We start from the raw sequence: 24,640 nt of genomic DNA, 5'->3' as shown, positions 1-24,640 counted from the left end.
ACATGAAAGAACACACACATTCATTAGGTTTATTCACATTGCAAGTCTTTAACCTTCCACCACGATAATCTTTCATTGATAATAATCCTATTTACATAACCAGGACTATATCTGCAGTGTGGCCCAAGTACAATAGTTCATTAATACACTATCAGTAATACATGCTTTAGATAACAAATTATAGATCTAAACAAGAAGTTCTATTGGAATATGTACAACAGGAATTCAGTATTTTACAATGTGTATCACAATGCAGTTTATCACAGAATGCAGGGTGAAATACAGACTTCTGTAACACTTCCTTGATCCTGCCACAGGTGCCACTCATTATCAAACTGACATATCAAAATGCTGATTTCAAACAGCATCGGACATGCAAGCCTGTAGTCAAGGAGAAATGAAAGCATTTCTGAATCAAATAAGTTCCCATACTAGTAATTACACCATGCCTTTAAAAATATTATCTGAAACCGTTTCAAATTTGGGCAACACATTTTTCCATTCAAGTTGAAATCATGAAACTTTCACCATCAAACACCAAATTCCATATAAAAATATGTAGTTAAAAGGCATACAGTTTTACAAACTCAAAACATAACACTCCTGTGATTTTGCAGTTTATGGATTATATATAACGGCTAATATCATAATATGAAAATGACTAGGAATAGTTACTTCTATTCTTTCACAAACACAATTTAAGATGGTCAAGATGGACTACAAAACATAACTTTTGAGAAAATGAAGACTTCTCCCTCAATACACCACAATGTGTCAAGCCACTTTCTAGCGCTCCCTGCCATAATATTGCTGGAATATTGCTTTAAAGCGGCATACAAACCAACTCACTCATTACTTCATTACACAACGTATGAAGAGAACAAAGCCTTCTCTGACATAGTAACGACATAAACATATTACTTAATACATATCAAATACATGTATCATGCAGAGCATTAGCACTTCATATATTCTACTGCAAAAACAAATGAAAAACTTAAATGCCAAACAAACATTCGTAGCATGTGAGTTACACAAATTATTTCATCCTACCCATGTCATTGGTTAGGAAAACCCTGTACACCATCAAATGGAAAAACATTATCCTCGGTACAGAGTTTTTAAGGACAATACTCATTGTTTATCTCAAGTCCATCGGTCCATAGAATGTGGGCAACCAGGAATATATATAGAGTCAAAGCTAAAATGGAACCTCTAACTAGAGAAACAGCAAACCCATACGTCTTTCAAACAAAACATCTGGTAACAGTATATAAACAGCCATTCATGTTGTGTGTTAAAAAACAGTGCAGTTTACAAACGTTGTGACATATTTTCCCCCCAATCTCCTTGACCTCCGAAGATACTATAACAAGGACATGATACCACATGATGTTTGTAGATATAGTTCATGCATCTTCTCTACACAATACATTCCTCCATCACCGACAGAGAGGAGAACTTGGGGTAAGAAGCACTCAGATCATACTGGCAATATTTCCTGCAACTTGTACAATAGCCTAGCAGTATCTGATCCACACATTGTTTCAGTTTCAGGCATTGTTCGGGTTCAAACCACGTTCAGGCACAGATCCTGACCATTTCATTCTGTGAATTCTGCATGGTCTTACTGGCAAACAAGGATAAGTTGAGCACCAACCTGACAATTGACCCGTATTAGCATGTATGAGTGCCTCCTTCTGGCGCTTGCCATTGTTAGCGAAGGGGCCCCAGGTTGTCCGCGATCAAGTGTAGTGCGACTTGCTACACCGACGTGAGGAGCTTATGAGCAAGGCGTGTGCAGCTACGCGCGGAATCAATTTCATCGTCATGCAATGCACGTGCACTAGCCTACATCTGCTCTACCTTTCACAAACCAAATGGGTTTGCTCATTGCCGTGCACTGCCTACTTCTCGTAAACGCGTTCTCTGCGCCGGTCCAACTTATCCTTGTTTGCCAGTAGTTCATTACTTAAACAGAAACAGTTCCACAATTACACCTCGTGGTGCGAGTGAGGAAGGAACGTAGCATATACAAACCTAACAGTATTGAAGATAAAGTTGTTGAAACAGGAATATAAAATACAGAGCAATGAGCTGATTAAATGACTGTAAGATTCTGAGCTGATTTTAGCTGTAATATGGGAGTAACATGGCAAAATGGGGGTCACTCAATGTACTATCCTCATAAAAATCGGGCTTTAGGCCTTAAGCAGTTGTCTTGGATTTGCAGTTTGTTCAGCTTGGATTCTACATATGCATGACCCGACAAATGGCACAAACAGCAGGCCGAGTTAACTTCATTAAATAAGGGAGCAGAAATGTACATGACATTAAACCATCTGTAGCTAAGAAAGTTAGGACATTGGTGAAGATTTCTCAAATGAGATGTCAAACGCGCTCCTTGTTTTGGCTGTTGGGACATGTTGACAATCAACTGACAAAGGTGCACCCTAACCTCAGGTCAAGCTGAACAAGCTGTAAATGATTGGCGCTCAGCTGGGGGATTTAGGAACAGTAAGCAGCCGTGAGGGGAACAAACAGATATGCCATTCGATTAAGTAAATGTAATATTGGACAAAAAAGTAAAAAGAAGCCTCTAAGAAAAAGACAGGAAGATGAAATGAAGGTGAAACTTAAACAGACATCCATCATCAGTGACAATATCAAGTCAGTATCATTCTCCGACATCAGTTTGTGAACTGAATTAGGACTTGACTAGTAGAAAAACCTTTAAGTCAAGTATCTGTCATAAATCCATCCTGGACACCATTTCGACACTAATATGCCACATAACACACATTTTATCACCTTTCTTAGCATTATCTATGTCAAAATATCATACACTGAAATGTTTCAATACATTCAATATGCTTCTTCTTGAAGTGACAATGGGAGTGATCTCCCCTATCTGGTTTCATGAAACCTTGGCACAGGACTCTAATCCATCAAATCTGACCCTTGCTTGAATACTCAAGGACCAATCAGATCCCTATTCTGATTTCTAGACAGATTTGTCTGTTCTGAATGTAGTTTTCATGTATTGCATGACCACAGACAGCTGACAACTCACACCTGATGTTGTTACCATGGGCAAATAACTTGACTCCATGTCAGTTCTGTGTACTACATCTATGAAAGTGTGTTGAGTCAAAGACTTGCTCATGTTTAATAATTCCATAACATGCCAAGAAAACCCCAAATCAGTATTCTGACATATCTTAGCTCCATGTATTTGTACATTTGGTGTTGTTTACAATGGTTTAAATCCACAATACACAAGTGTTGAAAGATGCAATAGTTATTTCTCAATTAAAAGAACAAACTTGATCACAATAACAATTGCAAAAGGGTCTGTTCTTTCATTAATCACAAATATCAGATGATAAAACCAAAATCACTTGCAACAACAATGTTGCAAAAGCCTGTCCTGTCATCCAGATGAACACCACTTGACCCTCAGACCTGTGCTGCCAAAATGTCCTGATTGTCCATGGAGTAATAATGTATAACTACCAAGGTAATAATGGTAGCGCCTCTGTTCTGTAGCCACTCCCCTGATTAGTCCATGGAGTAATAATGTATAACTACCAAGGTAATAATGGTAGCGCCTCTGTTCTGTAGCCACTCTCCTGATTAGTCCATGGAGTAATAATGTATAACTACCAAGGTAATAATGGTAGTGCCTCTGTTCTGTAGCCACTCTCCTGATTAGTCCATGGAGTAGTAATGTATAACTACCAAGGTAATAATGGTAGCGCCCCTGTTCTGTAGCCACTCCCCTGATAAGTCCATGGAGTAATAATGTATAACTACCAAGGTAATAATGGTAGTGCCTCTGTTCTGTAGCCACTCCCCTGATAAGTCCATGGAGTAATAATGTATAACTACCCAGGTAATAATGGTAGTGCCTCTGTTCTGTAGCCACTCCCCTGATAAGTCCATGGAGTAATAATGTATAACTACCAAGGTAATAATGGTAGTGCCTCTGTTCTGTAGCCGCTCTCCTGATTAGTCCATGGAGTAATAATGTATAACTACCAAGGTAATAATGGTAGTGCCTCTGTTCTGTAGCCACTCTCCTGATTAGTCCATGGAGTAATAATGTATAACTACCAAGGTAATAATGGTAGCTCCTCTGTTCTGTAGCCTCTCCCCTGATAAGTCCATGGAGTAATAATGTATAACTACCAAGGTAATAATAGTAGTGCCTCTGTTCTGTAGCCACTCCCCTGATAAGTCCATGGAGTAATAATGTATAACTACCAAGGTAATAATGGTAGTGCCTCTGTTCTGTAGCCACTCTCCTGCTTAGTCCATGGAGTAATAATGTATAACTACCAAGGTAATAATGGTAGTGCCTCTGTTCTGTAGCCACTCTCCTGATTAGTCCATGGAGTAATAATGTATAACTACCAAGGTAATAATGGTAGCGCCTCTGTTCTGTAGCCACTCCCCTGATAAGTCCATGGAGTAATAATGTATAACTACCAAGGTAATAATAGTAGTGCCTCTGTTCTGTAGCCACTCCCTGATAAGTCCATGGAGTAATAATGTCTACCAAGGTAATAATGGTAGTGCCTCTGTTCTGTAGCCGCTCTCCTGCTTAGTCCATGGAGTAATAATGTATAACTACCAAGGTAATAATGGTAGTGCCTCTGTTCTGTAGCCACTCTCCTGATTAGTCCATGGAGTAATAATGTATAACTACCAAGGTAATAATGGTAGCCTCTGTTCTGTAGCCGCTCTCCTGCTTAGTCCATGGAGTAATAATGTATAACTACCAAGGTAATAATGGTAGTGCCTCTGTTCTGTAGCCACTCTCCTGCTTAGTCCATGGAGTAATAATGTATAACTACAAAGGTAATAATGGTAGCGCCTCTGTTCTGTAGTTTGTCATATTCCACAGACATTCCATGAAGTAACACTATGTAATGATCCAGTGAAAACGGTAGCACCTGGGTTTTCACTCCATATCTTCTCCCATGTCAAGGTAGACATCATACGCCTCGCGGTTACAGTTGCCATCAGATGTAAACACGTATTTGTGGAATGTTCCGTCAACACACACAGCTGAAATTAATCAAGGGCAGATAACTCATTAGAGTCAACATGTACATATTTCAAATGTAAGAAACAATGTTTACTTTCAAGGATGAGAATGGACTGTCATATACACTTGAAAACAATACAATTTGAAATATTAGATTAAAGATTAAACCATATGTTTATCTAATCATAATCAACCAATGGAAATACCGCCAGTATTTATTTTGCAATTATAACTTTCACAGGTACAAACCTCAACCAGGCATAGATAATAAGTGATTAAGTCGTAAAAGTCTTAATTAAAGGGTAAGCACAGAAGAGAAAGACCAAAGTCCAATATATGGATTGATGGATTGAAGTTTCAAGTTCAGGTGACCATTTCTTTTGGGATCATGTGAGCAAATGCAGCTGTTAGTGGTATTAAGTATTATCATGTCAGCCTGTAAGTAATTCAGTCTGGATCAGGAAAATGAGCAACATTCCATGCCATAAGGGCTCAGTGACACTTAATCAGCCACATAATAAGCATCTAATCCCATCAATAATCTACCATTAATTTGGAAAATACTGGTAGTCTGTTCAGATTCATCAATCAGAGGTTTCAAACCACCATAATGACCTCTGGTTGAAACAGCCAATTTGCATTCTGCTAATGCTAATGTTTATAGGTAAGTACTTCATTCCCAGTCATTGCTGGACAGCAATTCAAGTAGTAATCTGTACAATAACAGCTGCCATGGTGGAATGGAGATTAGTTAAGTCAAGCTGATGGTTCCCTAGCTCTAAACTGAAACTACAATATGTTAATCTGGCAATCTATGTATTTGGAATAATTACCATGCACAAACCAAGTCAGTGAGTCTCAGTGAGATTTCTGACTGACAACTAGTGTTGGGAATTGGTTAAAATGTCATAATTGATGATTGGTTCATTACCACCGATCAATCATCGAAAATAATTGGTTAGCGTCATTTATGAAATTTGTTAATGCACAAAAATGTATGGAAAAAACATGTAATTATTTTGGGGTTTTTGGGGGCAAAATTTCACATCTTTAAAGGATGACTAGTATGTAAGGAACATAAATTTCTTAGAGTCTTTAAGATAAATTCATTGATGACTTGGAACAAGCTTGTAGTGCTTATGAAATGTAACAGACAAAACCAACCTTGTGAAAAATGTAATTTTTAGAGTAAAATTGATATTTTATACTTATCCTGACTCATGCTTATTGCTTGTCTTCTTCTTCTTGCGAACATAGTGGAACACGTGTATCTCCCAATTGAAGTTCCCTTCAATTAAAAAATCACTAATTAGCACTCACTACGAGTTACCTCCCTTACACAAGCGCGGGAACGAGGGCGCCACCTCAACCCATGTGCCTCACTCTCTCCTCATATACTGAGCCCAACACTTGAATTTCCAGGGAAATCCAAAGTGTTATGTGGGGAGGATGGGAGGGCTTACCTCATGAGTCAGGATAAGTATAAAATATCAATTTTACTCAAAAAATTACATATTTTTCCTTATCCTGACTCATGCTTATTGCTTGTAGAATCCGACGGAAAAGGAGGTGGGAATATATAATACTTTGGATTTTAATAATTAGTGATTTGAACTGTGATGATTGTAATAACCCTATGGGAACTTCATAAAGGCACTGAACTGATGAATTCCTGCTGCTAACTTATCAGCTGCCATATAAAGGTTATTACAATTTACTTATTATGATAAAAGTATATATAACATTAATACAATGCTTAAGACTAATAGACTTAAGCTTGTTAATATGATAGCATAAACTCCTTAGAGTTTGTTAGCTAAAATACTTTTATGATATAAACATAGTACTGAGCTTAAGATATGATTAAACTTAAGCTAAATATATAATAGCAAAAACTCCTTAGAGTTTATTAGCTAATATACTTTTATGAAGTAAACATAGTACTAAGCTTAAGATATGAATAAAACTTAAGCTATATATATAATAGCAAAACTTCGTAGAGTTTGTTAGCTAATATATTTTATGATATGAGTATAGTACTGTGCTTAAGATATAATTAACTTAAGCTACCTAAATAGCCCAAAAACTCCGTACAGTTTGATAGCTATTACATTTTATAATGTAGCCATAATGCTTAAGATATGATGAAACTTAAGCTAAATATATAATAGCAAAAACTCTTTAGAGTTTGTTAGCTAATATACTTATATGATATAAACATAGTACTGAGCTTAAGATATGAATAAACTTAAGCTACATATATAATAGCCAAAACTCCGTAGAGTTTGTTAGCTAATACATGTTATAATGTAACCATAATGCATACGATATGATGAAACTTAAGCTACATATATAATAGCAAAAAACTCTGTAGAGTTTGTTAGCTAATATATTTTTATGATATGAGTATAGTACTGTGCTTAAGATATAATTAACTTAAGCTACATATATAATAGCAAAAACTCTGTAGAGTTTGTTAGCTAATACATTTATAATGTAACCATAGTACTGAGCTTAAGATATGATTAACTTAAGCTAAATATATAATAACAAACTCCGTAGAGTTGTTAGCTTATATATTGTATGATATAATAACCATAGTACTGAGCTTAAGATAATAAAAGAACTTAAGCAAAATATATATAGCATGTAGCTATTTAGTACTGTTATAAGATAAGTAGAAATCTGTAAGATGGACTTATCTTCTCCGAGGAACTGTCAACTGTTGTGCGAGGACCATGGGACCGAATTGGTGGATACCTGAGACGTCCTCGGTGGTGATATCTCTCAGATAGTGGTTGGCAAACACCATATCGGATCTCCAGAATTAACCCTCCATTATGGTATTTCAATAGCACTTGTCGTGTAGAGCAAGTGTAGATGTTAGCGCTCTATTATCATGAGGATTAGAAGCTCTTGGAGGGTCGAGTCCTGCAGTCTTGTATGTAGGCACGTAGTATGACAGTTCTGATCCAAAAGGAGATAGTAGTACGTGAGACTTCAGTCTGCGTAGCTTGTTGATAGAGGAAATAAATCTCTTGAATTTTTCCCTCCTGTTTGGCTCGGTGGAGATATATTTTCAGTGCTCTTACTGGCCATCGTGATAGATTCATTGTATCATGGGGTCCAAGTATATCATCAAAGCGTGTTCATAAACCTCACTTGTGAGGTGTTGGAGCACTATATTCAGATCCCAAGTTGGAGCGTGAAACTTCCGTTTTAATCCTCCAATCGGAAAGATCGTAGCAAGGCGAGTAACTGGGTTTAGGTTAACTTGACGCCTGTTCTCAGTTATGACAGAGCTATTGCTGCAAGATAGGTGGACAAGTTGAGCCTTATAAAATCTTAGTCTGACGTAGATAACATAAGTAGTCAGCCACTTGAGGATGAGTAGCATATCTAGCTGTAAATCCTTCCTTTGCAGCATAATTGACAAAACTGTGCCATTTGTCATCGTATAAGTTGCAAGTTGAGTTACGCAGGGCAAGCTAGACTGCTTTGCGGCTCTGGCTGAATAACTTGTTATTCAGACACACTTATGATACAATCCATACGTGAAGTTGGAATATATCTGGCTTTCCGTGCGCTTGTTTGGTGTGCAGATGTATTAACAGATTCGAGCACTCTGTAAGATGTAGTATTGGTTGTCCGATTTCTTGAATAAGAGTTGGAAACCACGTTCTCGCTGGTCAGTAGGCCGCGACCAAATTCAGATGGAGGCTCTGCGTTTGACTGATTTTGAGTAAACTTGTGAGATTAACGCTGGTGGCGGAAAAGCGTACGCGTTGAGTCCTTCCCACGATATGCTTAGTGCGTCTGTTGCCAATGCTAGTGGGTCTGGAACTGGCGATACGAATGTTGTGTAGTGTAGTTCCTATTTCCTTGATAATTTGAGTGAATATCGCTGTATGAGCATTCATTCTGTCAGCGATGGTATGTGTGGCCGAGAGAGAGCGTCTGCTATCACATTCTTTGCTCCTGGAATGTGATATGCTCTGACATGTATGTTGAGATTGTCGATTAAATCGAACAATTGAAAACATAGAGTCGATAGGTTCGGGGACCTGGTTGAGCTTAGTTTGTTCACATAAAACGCCACTGTCGAATTGACTGTGTGAATCATCCACTGGGTATACTGTAGTAAGTTGCTCCAGTGCATTAAGGCGTTTATTACTGCTTGCATCTCTAGCAGATTTATGTGTAATTTGCTCTCTTGATTGCTCATAGCCCTGATGCCGTCCTGTTGGCAAGATGGGCTCCCCAACCTTGTAGTGACACATCTACGTAGAGAAGTGTTATCGATTCCAGCTCTATTAACGAGGCAGCCTATTCAAACATTCGATCTCTTGGTCCACCATAGTAGATGAGGTTTGACCTGAACCGATAAATTGAACGGTAGAGATTCGTCTAGATGCTAATTGATGATGACTTGTAACGGATGTAATTGTAGTCTGCCTGTCTGCCTTGAGCTGAAGTGCGTAACCCGAACAGGCTCTGCCACTGTCGTAGTGGTAGCGGAGATAGTAAGGCTTGTGGGATTGACTGTTGGATCTTGATCCATGGTCCTCCGGTACAATTATACGATTCTTCGCCGTTACAAATCAAAAACCTAGAATTAGCAGATGTTGCGAATGTTCTAGGTCCAACTTAAGTAGGTTTACTAACCATCTAGTTGTGTTAGTAGCTTGATGATGAATTCAACTGTAGTCTGAGACGTTATGGATTTGGATCCACTTGTATCCCGTCGTCGAGGTAAATTCGCTGCAAAGTCCTTGACGATGTAGGTGCACAACCAAGGGTGACTGCCATCGTTGAACTTTATGTAAAAAACCCGCCTGACTGCCGTGCCCTCGTCCTTACTTGACAGGGGAGGTCTCTAACCTCAAGAAGGCAGCCCAATCATGAAGGTTCAGATTAGCTGGACTGTAAGGAGGCTTGCTCGTTCACTGATATATTGTTGTCACTTGCAACCTATGTCTTGAACTGTGAACTATGATCGACCTCTGCGTAGGGCGTTGTCCATCTCGGTCCAATCAGAACAAGGCATTCTGATTCTGTAGAGTACCCGCGCTGTGATGTCACCGGTGTAGCAGGAAAAGGAACCTTGTATAATATAGTGCCGACGTTGATATTACAACAATCGTCGGTCTTCCCGTAACTTCGAAGTTACCCGAAAAGACCACGTGTTTCGAGGGTTAATGGTAAACGCGCGAAACCTCCGGCGTGAAATACCTCGCTCTGTAATATTAATGCTGGGTAGGTTATTTTCCAGGCTGTCGTGAAAGTAACTTCAGTCTTGAAGATAATTCCGACTTTCTTATATAAGGTTCAATAAAACTTGCAAGTTGTCAGCTTGTAGACTGTTAAAGCTGAACTTGTTGTACATATTTCTTCTCAGGAAATCGTTGACGATTATGAGTTTTACTCACTGTAACAAGGCTGCTGTTCAATTTCGTTATTGAATTGTCTGCAGATCTGCGTAATGGTCACGCATGTAGATAATCGTATCGTAGTCCGGGATTGCATACCTAGCAATCTATACGGAATTGTTGATACCTGTGAAGGTCTACAAAACGTCGTTGATGCCCTTGATGTAGGTAGTCGGCTTGAAGATCCTTAATTAGGCTCTTCATCTGTTGATAAAATAATACAGCGACTTTCGGTGTTGTAAATAGCCTGTGCAATTGTCTTCGCGTAGGCTTGTAGACGGCCTATGGCATACAGTTGATAGACAACTCATGCGATGTCTTGAACGGACTGACGAGTGGCTATATATGACGAGTGGCTAGTATATGGAGACCTTGGAGAAGACTTCACGGCTGACGCCCGGGGACTTCGCGAAGATCTCGAAGTATCCCTTCTAGATCTTCTGGGTGAAGTAGGCTTGGAGCCACTTAGCCTTAGCGACCTTTCGCGAAAGTATCGAGTCAGAGTCCGATCAATATATGAGCTTGCTTCATGAATCGACCTCTGTGTTCTACAGGGTGTGGGCTCGGCCGGCGCTCCTTCTCCGCGATGTCCCTACGCGCAACTGGTGAGGCTCTAGCTCCTTCGGGCGGGCTGGGACTTCCTTAGCGAACTTCCGATAATATATGAAGTGTTCGCGACCTCTGTGTTCACAGGGTGTGGGCTCGGCGGCCGCTCCTTCTCCGCGATTTTCCCTCGCCCAACTAGCGAGGCTCTAGGCTCTGGGGCCTCGCTGGCTGACCTGGGACTTCCATAGCGAAGTGTTAAGCTACGGGCATGGTTGCTGGGGCCCTGTATCTGACTTATTATGGGCTCTGGGGCCCTGTATGACTTATTATGGGTTGGGCTCTGGGGCCCGTGGCTCTGGGGCCTCTGTAAACCGTAACGGTCCTCCATCAGTCTCATGATTTGGTTGACCAGGTCGTCTGAGATGGTCTGCGCTGGCGTTGAGGGTGTCCTCTCTGTGATAGTGACGGGACCCTCAGTTATAATCTCCGGCGTCAGCGTAGGCATCTCTGGTTGCATGTTGATCTGCGCTGAAGTGACGGTAGCCGATACTAGTCACTTCTTATGACGTACATCTGGAATAATAATCGGAATGTCATCATCATATAAACATAATTCTGAATATCAGAAGCAAAGTTTTTTGGGGTTTTTTGTTTTTTTTAGTAGCCTTCGTGGATTTCCCTTTTGACGAAGCTGTAGACCTGGGGGTTCGGAGCGTACGTTGAGACGACGTGGAAGCTCTTCTAGTCTTAGACTGTGATGAAGGAACGTCCTGGGATGCAGGTCGCTTCTAGGATATAGCGGACTGCGTCCCACGCTTATCCCCCGAAGGTAACCCAGGATATATCTGACTCTGATCTATTAGCCATGACTGAAGATTGTTTCCGAGATTTATCTGCCTTCCGTCTCAAAACGGAACATAAATATTTATCAAAGGCAGAAATTGGTAAATTAATACATAATTTACAACGAGAAACAATAGAACATGGAGTAATGCAACTAGGGCATTTTAAATGTGGATCGGTAGCGGAATAACGTAGTTTACAACCTGTGCAGATTCTCATTAACGTAAACTGCTGAACAAACACGGCGAACCGTGAATAAAACAGCAGAAACACGACTAATAATCAATGCAAGTTGAATAAGGATACTAGTTACACCTCTATAAATGAATATAAGAGGTACTAAACTAAATATAAATAAAGGATATAGTGTGTCGGGAGACACAGGTGCTCTCACGCGTCCAGCTCACTGGGCGAAGAAGGAGAGAGTGAGGCACATGGGTTGAGGTGGCGCCCTCGTTCCCGCGCTTGTGTAAGGGAGGTAACTCGTAGTGAGTGCTAATTAGTGATTTTTTAATTGAAGGGAACTTCAATTGGGAGATACACGTGTTCCACTATGTTCGCAAGAAGAAGAAGACAAGCAATAAGCATGAGTCAGGATAAGGAAAAATATATTGTTGATGAAAACAAGTGTTCCAGAATTGTTTGTGTTCGATTATGAGAAAACATGATCGATTGCTTGGTTGTTTAGTCACTGCGACCAATCTACGATTATTTCAATTAATCGGATCACCACTACTGACAACAGTGTTCTTACCTATAACAGAACTGGAGGAACCGAAGGCGCAGATACAGGCACACTCAGCAGCTACGGTGAAACTGGCCAAACCCCACTGAGATTCCACATAGGGACCAAGGAAGCCCATCTTCTTGAATCTGAAACAGAAATGAATCTCAAGCGGTCAGAGACAACCAACCTATGTTCAAGAGCATAAATGGGCTTTCCAACTCCCCTCAGACTTACTACTGCAAAGGAATGTTGCCTGGATCTTTGATTACCCAGTGTATGGAATCTCAGTTCTGTTATGATAGATAACTTGGATCAGGCCCCAATTTCTCGAAACAAACTTAAGTTTTTACTCATATCTAAAATTGAGTTTGACAATTTGAAACAGCTGAATTTTTAACTCAACTGCATTTTTAAAAATACAAAAGCACAAACAACTTCAGTAATCTATCCACCAAACTCAAAATGTGTACTATGTTTGCGTTTAATATTGATTTCAGTTTATTCTGGGAAATGCATTTTCCTGCGTTTTCTCAAATTTGAGTAAAACTAAAAACTCAGACTTGAGGTTGTTTCGAGAAATCGGGGGCCTGGTCACTGCCACAGCTTCATTTAAGTCACAATCTAAAACTGATTTGAATGAACAACTCTAAAATAGACAGCCATGTTTACTGTTCTTCCATGGCTGACCAGTACTCATGTAAACTATTGTGTGAAGTCCTCAATGCCACTAGAGCATCTTGTAGTACAATGACATTCCTTTCTTCTGTCTAAAATATCGAAACATCTTTTCCAGCTAAAACTGATCTAAAGCTTCTGAATTGTCATAGTGTAGCAGCTTAATGTTAGAAAGACAGCCAAAGCAAATTAGCAGTTTGGTAGAACCTTTAAGCACAGGTTGGGTGCTGACAGACCAAACCCACATTCAGATTCTCACATGGAATTTAAGGGACATCTGAGCCCCTGTTGGTTGGCCATCACTCCAGGTACTACCCATTCCTCCAACTGAAGTCAGCAGACTATTGACCAGTGAATGATTTCTCTGATTAATGGTATAACAGTATCCCCTTTTCTGTGATGCTATTAATTCTATGTTGAGTTGTATACAAAACAGGGCCTGTACTCACGTTGATGTCCTGTTGAGTTTTGTGTCTTTCACAGCAAATATATGTACAGTCCCCTTGTCACTTGAAGCACATAGGAACGCTGAGTCAGCACTGAAGGAGATGCTGAAAACATACATACAAATATTTAAGTGTAGATAAGGGTCCAGTGACTCTCAATATAAAAATGATAAGTCTCTATTATCTTCTAGCCAAGAGTGTTTGTATGTTAATTACACTAAAAGATTAAGTCTAAGCAAAAAAGAGATAGAAGTAAGTTACTGACTTGTCAATCCAAGAAACGTACCTTCTTGTAACTAATTTTTATTTATTTAATCCAATTAACATGACAATTAACAAGATACAAACATTTTACTTTTAATCTGACAACTCTAAAGATTTGGCAAAAATATACATCTAAATCATTATGTACACTAGGGATTTAATTTCCAAGCACCAACTAACCAGTATAAGACAGCTGGGTCCGCACCTCGCCGCAGCTCAACCACAAGCTTCTTGGTAGCTACATCAAATACTCGGATCAGGGTCCCCTGAATACATATAACACATACCGGTATAGTAGACATAGGGCGATTGTTTGTTTTGATGAAACACTCATATTAATAAAATCTAAATATTTTATATATTTGTATACTTATTATTAAAAATTTCATATCTCATAGTCACAATATGCCTCCAAGCTACAAGGATCGCTACACTGTCTGTCCTGAGTGGTCAATTTTGTTCCAAGTCTTGGCAAGGAACTTTCAACGGCAGTTTAACAGGAACAGATAATCTGTAAGTCCAAGGCATGAGTAGATTAGTCTTGATATTACCCAGAACTGTTTTATAGAAAAATGTAGGAAAACCGTTTCCTCATCTCGAGTTGAGACATCAGCTGTTTTGGAATGCTGCCACAAAAAGTTGCTGGTGGTATTGTGAACAACAAATCGCATCCTCTTTAATCATTTACAACCCTTTGACAACACATTGCTATGCCCCGGCCTCTTTACACACAGTGATAATAATGGAACAATTGTCATGAACTAACAAACTGTAAAAGTAATGTCCCTTTGCAGAACATTAAAACTAGTGTATATACTGTTAAATCTGAAAATAAACCCCAAGCACATGGAAACATACTTTGATTTATCTTTCGGAACCAAAACAAATCTGAAAAAAACTTTAATATTTTATTTCATTCCCCACTATTTACAAATACTTTTGACTAAAAACTCTGCGAACACACAAAAAAATAGCCCTGTCCTAAAGTAAGCCCTGAAACTAAAGACATCACCAAGTAAGCATGCTGACCTTCCGTGAGGCTGTTGCCAGGAGCTTGCCCTTTTGGTCCAGTGCTAGACAGGCCAGCTCACTCTGGTGGGTATTGATGGTGACAGGAGACACGGTGTGTTCCGGCTGTGTCATCTCCAGGTCCTAGATGCTCAACAGTAAATGAATGAATTCAGATTCATGCTACTTTGGGTGGGATTCAGTTAAATCATGGTGTGTCAGCTTCATGCGTGAAGAAAACCAGCAGTGGTGCCATTTGATGTTTACCATGAGCATGTGCCTGGTGCTGCAAGATCAAGACTATAATCAAGGCTAATAAGTGAGTAATCAGGATTACAGGTTCCTGACACAACTAAGGGACTCAACTCTTTACACAGAACAGACATGATAGTGTAACCATAACAATTAGTTTATTATTTCCAATATTCACAACTAGGATCTAATGTACAATGTCATCTGATTGCATTATGGGCCGATGGCCTCTTTACGGATTAAAAACATGTCTGTCTGTCTGTCTGTCTGTCTGTCTGTCTGTCTGTCTGTCTGTCTGTCTGTCTGTCTGATGTACAATAACACTGATTTCAATGCTTTCATTTGATTACAAGATGCACAGGGGGAACAAGTGACCCTGTCACCTCGGGCACAGTAATCCTCTGTTCAGGATTGTGTCATTAGGGCACACCAGACACCTGTGACTGTGGGTTCAAATCCTGCTTCACCTCTGTTACGTTTCTGGGGTTGTCAGTATAGTTCCGTCTCCTATTCTCGCGGTAAACACGTCTTCTGCTGATATCGCCGATGCGCGACACCGAGCAGTTGTTAACCTTTCCGACCGGTAAGTAGGAAGAGGCCCAAGTCTGCGAGTGATCAAAATCTTACAATGTCGCGAATATTTGTGCGTTTATACCATCTTGGACGTATCGTAACTTTTTCCTGCCCTTTCTGGCAGGATTGGTCTTCCATACTTGCCATAACGTTACTTCCTCGTTATACTGCAAGAATGGGAGAAGCCTCATTTTGTCAGTGGCAGATGGCATTGTTTATCACCGGGCTCACAAATGGTAATTCACCAGATGGATCTAGCAGCTAATAGATGCAGATGTTAGAGGAGAAGGCCTTTCATTTATAAAAAAAAAGCATTCATGTGTTTGTGCTATTTTTTCAGCTGATATCCATAAGTACCGCGAGAATAGGATTGGGTTTCGCCAATAAGACGAACGTCTGAGTCCTGCAACACTGGCACATGGCGAAAGGATCTGGATGCCCATCAATCAGTGCAAATTTGATCCAAGTCAACCAGAAGCCACTTTATTTGACTTTACGATGCCATTCAATCCAGCCAGTGTGGATCCTCTTTTTATAGAGGTACAATGTGTCTTTTATTCCACAAACGTTCCAACTTGTAAACTGGACATTGTCTTCGGGTTGTGGAACATGGTCCCTGTATCTTATAATTGCAAAATCCATCTCGGATACGTCATCAAAATGTCATTGGCTTCACTTATACTGTGTCTTTTTCTACCACCTTTGAATATCTAGAGCCACATTTTGGTGTAGTCTTTGTTTAACCAATTAATCTAGCAAAGGTTGGGTTTCCCCACAGAAGCTCAGACCAGTGAGTGCTCAGCATACATTGCATTTCTTAGATGTCAAGAAAATTTCATCGACAGAGTAGCAGTTATTTGATTTCTATGGCTAACAAACAGTCACACTGCATCAGCTTTATCTTAAACAGACACAAGACGTCAGTCCAGCAATACGCACTGATCTCAGCAGTTGGGATACAATGATATGCATCAACTAAGTCAGTTAGCCTAACCACTCGATCCCGTTAGTCGCCTCTTATGACAACCAGGAGTTACTGAAGACCAATTCTAACCCAGATCTTCATGGATCACATACAACCAACAAGTGGACATCTACTTACCACAACCTGCACACTACCACACTTGTGGCCCGGGAACACCAGCGTCCGACCGAATGGACTCACTTCTACCAATCCTGAACACAAACATAAACAAACACTATATGATCTTGTAAACAGCACCTTGAGCATGTACTAGTTGTGTGGGTATGTGTTATATAAATATCCTATAATAAGGATAAACTAATACACATGCAATGATACAATCATACTTTGCTTAAATCACAGAGCAGGACTCGACACAACACCTCAAGCAGACGTCAAGATACTGGAGACAACACCAGAATCAAACGACCTCCAGAGATAGTGTGTTGCTACAAATTCTTCCAACGTTTCATATGGTTACTGAGATGATTCATACAAATGTATTATGATAACTAAATATTTCAGTGAATCCTTGAATATGTATCTGTTTCAAGATTTCTGAGGTATGTGAGCATGATAAACTTCTACAAATACATAATGGCGGTATAAAAAAGCAAAATATTTCATGAACTTGACAAATCTGTCAAACTTCAAGGCCAGATACAACTGAGACTTTGCCTACCTCTGGGGTTGTCCCTGGTGTCAAAACTGCAGAGTTTCTGTGGGTTGTTTGGGAATGAGAACACATGGACCTGGTTCCTCAGAACAACGATCAGCCTGGTTGAGACAGAACATAAAAGTCACTACACAGAACACTCATGGCTCCAAGTTGCAAATGACGTCACATTTGCGAGTAAAATTTGAAAAATGCAACAAAATAATATGGAACACTTTGCCTTTGGCATGTGAGGTAAAAATTCAATGAAATTAAGGCAGTTACTCCAGTTTTCATCATAAATATTTCTGACTTCGATTTATTTAAAAATTTATTGATGATTTTCAAGTTTAGCAACGAGAGACTTACCGATCACCTAGAGACCAATGTTTCGCCTATACCTATAATGCTTTGCGTGATAAACAATTAACTGGGCTGTCTTAGATACGCAATCACTACATTTCGCTAAGAGTTGAAGCCCATATAAACATGATGCCAGTCGCATCTATGAAACCGATATGTCAGCATCAACAGTTGCCGATGCGGCAAAAGTTGCGATGGCAAACGCAAAAGTTAAGAAACGAACTCTTGATTCAAATTTTAAGGAAGGAAACGTGAACGGTTGGGACTCTTTTGACATTTGAGGGAGACTTGTTTTAAAACTGCATTCAATGGCTTCTGTTATCTATGAACTTAGTCGAACTGAAGAATCTTTAGGTTGTGGATATCAAACAGCAAAAAACAGTGAACTATTTACAAAATGTGTATTTATAGTTATCTCTAATAGTGGAACTTAGTAAAATCTGGCAATAGCAGAACAATAACTGAAAATCTATGTGGCAAGTAACATTAAATTTTGGCAAGTAAATTTTGATTTTCAGTTAGATAATGACAAATTAGTTAAAATATGAACTTGGAGCCCTTACACTGGTCACCAAAGTTATTATTTGATAGTCTCAAAAGTATAACAGTCAAACTTCTAGATCTAGGAAAACTACTGCAACATCCTACCTGTCTCTCTGTAAGCGGACTGCAACAACAGGTTGGGCAAAGGTGATGTCCATTAGGATCTTCTGTTCTGGGTCCTTCTGTGACTCATCCCATACCAGCACTGACAGAAACACACTCATTTAGTTGAGTCAGAACACCATTCCATTAGGAAGGATGAGGTACATTGTTTTTAACTTCAATGCACGAGCGAAAAGATCAAAACTACTAACAATAAAAATAACAAGCACAATCATCTTCCCAAGACATCTTAAAAAGCAGTATTTATTACAGGTCTGCCAAGTGGACAAAGTGAGTGAGTTTAGTTTTAACGCCGCACCTCTCAGAAATTTTCCCGCTATATGGAGGCGGTCTGTAAAGAATCAAGTCCGGAACAGACAATCCAGTGATCAACAGCATGAGCATAGACCTACACAACTGGGATCCGGTAACATGTGTCAACCAAATCAGAGAGCCTGACCACCCATCCCGTTAGTCGCCTCTTACAACAAGAATGGGTTGCTGAAGACCAATTCTAACCCGGACCTTCACGGGTCTTCACTGTAAAGAGCTTCAATTGCAGAGATTACAGAGATGAGCAAACGTGTTTGTTGCCAATACAGGGTATACCCTGGTATTATGTTTTCCAGCCTTACATCAGTGACACCGTGTACACAGAAAAATTTTAATTTCCATCAACCAATTATTTTACAAGTGAAGCAATATAAGACCCTTTTACAATATTTAATCACATCAACATGTTCTACATTAAAAACAAACCCTGGCCAGGCATTTAAATATCTCATCAGCTAAAATTAAACAAGTCAGACAAAATGTGTTCCAAACTTGGGTTTAACATTTCCTTTAATTCAATCAGATTTCATTCAGAAAACAGGAGTAAGTATACTAATAAAAAATATGCACTTGACCAGTGTATAAATTAAAGCCCGTGCCACCTTCCTCGCCGGTCTATTTTTGTGAAGGACGGTCTATTAAATAAATAAGGCCCTCCTTTGGTCTGGGGAAATATTTGAAAAAATATATTTAACTGGGTTTTAACTTGATAGATCACATTATATGACACATATCCATCAAATTAGACCCTTTTACCTCTGTATTAACTTATATATTCATATGAAATTGGAAGTTTGGAGAGACGATAATAAATATTGTGATCACATCAATATTTGTGATATTTTATTGTTTTAGTTTTTGGGACTGGCTGTGTTTCTTTAGGACTGGTCACTTGTTTGGACAGTCAGTCCTTGGACAGGCCACATTTCAAAACTATTTTATACACTGACTTTACATTGTTGGGTTTCAGGAAGACATTATTACTGTTCCACAATTCACCTGGTTGAATAAGAGAGAATTCATGGCTTTCACTAAGCAAGCCATCATGTCTGGCTATCCCCCATAATACTGTTAACACAAAAGGTCACTAACCTGCTTTTTCATCAAATTTGGGAAGACTTCCACCACCAACAAGAGCCAGGATATTTGTTCGGAACAGCATCTCCGCCATAGCCACGCTGCCCACACATTCTACCCCTGGAACAAAACATCACAGTGTTCTCTACAATCATAGCTTTCATTTACTAGACAATCAGTTTTACAGAAGCAAGAAGTGGCTGTTTTTTTATAAGGAAGTGTTAAATGTAAAAACATCTCTGTTCATAACTGATTACAGCAGGGTTGTTCAACTGGGATTATTTTCAAATGAACTAGTTGTTAGTCAAGTATTACCAGATATAAACATTGATCAGAGATGATGACAGTGACTGGGCAAGAAGCCAAATGTATGTATTGACAGTGTACTGTAAATGCTACCAAATCTCAGTTTATATCTTTCGTTTCAATATCGGGTCAACTCATAACAATATATGCACACTGCCTTTCTGTAACCATGGTAACCTACCTTGAATAAGAATTATTGTGATTGCGGCTAATCTGGGTTTTTCCTTGGTGTCAGGGTATGATGCATTTAGAAATCTCAGAGTTGTTTTTTTACAAACATTTTAATTTCTGTTCTTATTTTGTGCTAACAAAGAGTATCGTTTAAAGTTACCACAATCACGGTGGTGTTGTACACCTTGGCATAAGATTGTGCATGTGCTTAAGTCTTCATCTTACTCAAACCCCTCTGTGCCCGTTAGTGATTAAATTTGGCAGTTTGGTAGTTGCCCTTTCTTTTCACCCAATCAGATAGACAAATTTTGTAATGACTTTCTCAATGAGCTGACTAGGCCTCTGGATCTTTTATCAGTCACAAACAGGTGCACAAGATGATAGGAGCTGAATGGACTCACCCTACTAGTGAGACCAACAAGTGCCATCTCATTATGACATTGAAATACATAGTACATGTGAGGTGAGGTGAAAGTGGGTTTAACGTCGTGCTTAAGAATATTTCGCTCATATGACGACGTGCATGCATGTGTATGTGTATGTGCGGCTGCTTGTACTAGCCAAAACTGAAGCTGGTTTTATAGTGCTAGCCCACCGTGATACCATGCCGCAGTGAAGCATGAATACCCCACACAGACACATTATACTGACTCCGAGCCGACCAGTCCTTGATGTGCCCATTAATGCCGAGCGCCAGGCAGGGACCAACAAGTACCATATTTTAACGTCTTTTGGTATGACGCGTCTGGGATCGAACCCACGACCTTCCCCTCTCCGGCATAGTACATGTATCCAGTTTACCAACTTGTATGGGTTTCTGCAGCTATCGTCTAATGAGATGGGATGATCGGGTTGCCATGGATACCTACCTTGTGACAGCTTCTGGGTGAGAGGATCCACATTGTAAATGCGGAGCCCTGACTCTGTGGCACATGTGAAGCAGCCTGCAACACACAGATGAGTGTTTACACGCCACAGAAACATGGAGCTGACTCAAGTTGACAATTTGCAGCATTTGAAACAAAACACAGACATGTGTTCACACTTTAAAACAAGACACAGACATGTGTTCACACTTTAAAACAAGACACAGACATGTGTTTACACTTTAAAACAAGACACAGACATGTGTTCACACTTTAAAACAAGACACAGACAAGTGTTCACACTTTAAAACAAGACACAGACATGTGTTCACACTTTAAAACAAGACACAGACAAGTGTTCACACTTTAAAACAAGACACAGACAAGTGTTCACACTTTAAAACAAGACACTTTAGACATGTGTTCACACTTTAAAACAAGACACAGACAAGTGTTCACACTTTAAAACAAGACACAGACATGTGTTCACACTTTAAAACAAGACACAGACAAGTGTTCACACTTTAAAACAAGACACAGACATGTGTTCACACTTTAAAACAAGACACAGACATGTGTTCACACTTTAAAACAAGACACAGACATGTGTTCACACTTTAAAACAAGACACAGACATGTGTTCACACTTTAAAACAAGACACAGACAAGTGTTCACACTTTAAAACAAGACACAGACAAGTGTTCACACTTTAAAACAAGACACAGACATGTGTTCACACTTTAAAAAACAACACAGACATGTGTTTACACTTCAGAGTAGAAATGATCAGGTTTTACCCCAAACATGGAAACAGTCTTAATTTATGAGAGGCTTGATAAAAACAAGTATACACTGTCCCTCAAAATTTGTTGTTCATTCAGTTATGAGCATATGTTTTATGGTCATATCACCAACCTCTCGTCAAACTGAATGCTGTGAATCTTGTAAACATGACATTAGATAATGATTTATGATCAACATGACCATACCATAGTCCTGGTTAAAGCGCAGACTCAGCACTCCTCTATTAGACATCTTCATGCAGTCAAAAGTGGTCTTCACAGCACGAACTGAAAGGTGAAAACTTCATATTTCAATGAGTTTGTTGGGTTAAGTCTTGATGCCTTTTAGATACACCATTGCAGGGTTTAACGCGGCATGCGAATATGCGTCTAGCATGCACAAATGTAGAGAATGGACGCAGAAAAAAAATTCACTGCATCCTGAGGGCCACATAATTTCATTCATAGTACCGACAACACATGCCTTTGCTAAGTGTTTGGTTGTTTCTTTCAGAGCAGTTACTGGCATCAGAGCAGTTACTGGGTTTGTCAGCACCATGAATGTGTTCCTGAGTTTATGAGTTTGACCAGGTTGATGAACATCACGCAATGACTCACAAACGTGGACGTATCGGGGGATGCCCAATCATTAGTTTCAAGAGTCCTTGTGGACAGTAGGAGGGCAGTGTGAAGTAACAGTGTAGAGAAGTGTACATTTGGATCATTTCTTTGGAGCCTGGAATGAATCATTGAGCATGTGGACTGATGGGTGAAATAATGCATGTGACTGCTCTGAAAGAAACAATCAAACACTTAGCAAAGTCATAGATGCGTTGTGAGTACTATGAATAATATTTTGCAGCCCTCTGGATGCAGTGAATTGTTTTTCTGTGTCCATTCTCCACATTTGTGCATTCTGGACTCACATTTACGCATCATGTAAAACCCTGGTCTCTGTTTCTCAAAAACTGATTTTGTTTGCATTTCAAGCGTACAATCTTTAAACATGGAATCAAACTGGAGATGAACTTGTTCTACTATTTTCAGTGATAGTTTGCAATGTAACAACGTGGAGTCCTACTTGGATATTATAATATAGTAAAAACACTTTCTTAACTGCTGCCTTCATTTCCTCAGACTTCCAGCAAATAACACGGTTATAAAACCAGTCACTCTGTTCTGTAAATTTATGTGTAGTTTAATTGACTGGCACTGTTAGCATGGCATCATTCAGTGTTCTTCATTCAGTTACCATTATTACGATAAATAAACTCAGGCCATCTGCTACTATAGCAGGGATGGGGATGCAGTTGTTTTAAGTTAGCCATTGGGCACCAGACAGATATAATAGGAGTGCTTTTGTGAAAATATGTGTCCCTGTACCTTCTGATGATCCAGTTAAACTTAAAACATCACAACAATTTTGTCATTTCAATTTACTGTTTAATAAATCAGTAAACATCAGTGGACCTGTAAACTTAAGTGCAAGAATAGTTCATCTTCCTTTGTCCAGGATCCATAAACAAACCCACAAACAATGCTATCATTCAAAACAGAATTTCCTGTTACGTGCACTGGCATTCAAAATGGCCACACCCAAGTTGTAAGATTGAGAGTGCCATCGATAAACAGTTTCATCAGGTGCAAAAAGCAGGATTTGAATCTTTTAAGTTTGTCAAATTTATCGCAATATCCATGTAATGAATGACAGTGAGTATTAGTCAAGCCACCAGGGCACAATGAAAATAGTTCATCCTTGCCATTTCGATATTTACCATACCATGCCACTCAAATTAAGCACTGTTTCAGTTCATGTATAGTTTTATGACACACTGTACCCTACCACTGACATCATATAAGAATGAAGATAAAATAACAATGGATTAATTTCATGAGGATGACACTCCTTTCTGCTGACTTTCTTCTGAGAAAAAGAATTAATTGACTTTTAATCATCCAGGATGAACAGCATTACAGTTCTATCAAAGTGTGTCAGTTTGATATGGAATGAATTTCCGAAGTTATACGAAGTTTCACATTGGTGATTTGCTGACACAGATAAGGTCGTAAAAACAACCAGGGAGAATCACGCATGCGAGGGGAAAAAAGAGTGATCATGGAATTAAATTTATTCCAATAATGTGTAAATGACAGTTAAGACACGATGTATTAACACATTTATCAATCCCGTTAAGAAATTAGAAGAGGCGCTGTATTCTGGAAAGATTTACCTGATCACAGTGACATAAGCAACAGACCAGCTGATGTAAATACCAGTGAACACCTTCGACAGTTTCAAAATATAAAATGGTTCCAGAGACTTTCCAGTATTGACCTGGTACTGTAAAGCAGCTACTTTCGATGCTGTCACATACTTAACAATGTTACATTTGTGTCGATCTAGGACGACACAATAACAACGAGATGTCGAAATTTGTATCAACAGGACTAGATTTCCTCAACTTGTTTTTGTTTTCATGACGGTATGCATAAAAGTTGGCACGGAAAATATTTCAGGACATTGATTTGTAACTATGAATGAGAGGAAGTTATAGATAGATTTTATGAAGCGACTAAAGTTTAAAAATAAGTTGTATCATTAACACGCATATGTGGATATTTTATATCAATTGTTTATTCAATGACTCATATTAAAATGGA

At 39.2% G+C, this 24,640-nt stretch overlaps 1 protein-coding gene across 2 annotated transcripts; it reads right to left on the bottom strand.

Annotated features, from left to right (window-relative positions):
* Nucleotides 1-4,747: 4,747 nt before the first annotated feature.
* On the bottom strand, nucleotides 4,748-24,451 carry LOC124275090 (WD repeat domain phosphoinositide-interacting protein 4-like). 2 transcript variants are annotated; one of them, XM_046710578.1, is made up of 12 exons: nucleotides 24,211-24,451; nucleotides 22,187-22,281; nucleotides 21,200-21,274; nucleotides 19,869-19,973; nucleotides 18,447-18,546; nucleotides 17,463-17,557; nucleotides 16,919-16,992; nucleotides 15,013-15,135; nucleotides 14,164-14,249; nucleotides 13,723-13,824; nucleotides 12,626-12,744; nucleotides 4,748-5,073 (listed from the first exon to the last, which is right to left on the bottom strand). In XM_046710578.1, exons 2-12 carry the CDS (start codon nucleotides 22,236-22,238, stop codon nucleotides 4,967-4,969), a joined length of 1,038 nt encoding a protein of 345 aa, XP_046566534.1. In that variant the 5' UTR covers nucleotides 22,239-22,281; nucleotides 24,211-24,451; the 3' UTR covers nucleotides 4,748-4,966. The 2 variants fall into 2 exon arrangements, with proteins under 2 accessions (XP_046566534.1, XP_046566533.1); XM_046710577.1 differs by having other exon boundaries at nucleotides 4,749-5,073; nucleotides 22,187-22,267.
* Nucleotides 24,452-24,640: the final 189 nt, after the last annotated feature.

This window comes from Haliotis rubra, unplaced genomic scaffold (genome assembly GCF_003918875.1).
Source record: "Haliotis rubra isolate DU_JTF1 unplaced genomic scaffold, ASM391887v1 Scf198, whole genome shotgun sequence".
Taxonomy (NCBI): domain Eukaryota; kingdom Metazoa; phylum Mollusca; class Gastropoda; order Lepetellida; family Haliotidae; genus Haliotis; species Haliotis rubra.
The sequence above is the reverse complement of the archived record's forward strand: the minus strand, read 5'-3'. Positions and strand labels throughout refer to the sequence as shown.

Coding starts and splice junctions, on each gene's coding strand:
- LOC124275090 (XM_046710578.1), bottom strand. CDS start 22,238: ATGAAGATGTCTAATAGAGGAGTGCTGAGTCTGCGCTTTAACCAGGAC. Junction 18,547..19,868: donor CAAATTTGATGAAAAAGCAG/GTTAGTGACCTT, acceptor TGTTTCTGTCAG/TGCTGGTATGGGATGAGTCA. Junction 17,558..18,446: donor GTCCGCTTACAGAGAGACAG/GTAGGATGTTGC, acceptor TGTCTCAACCAG/GCTGATCGTTGTTCTGAGGA.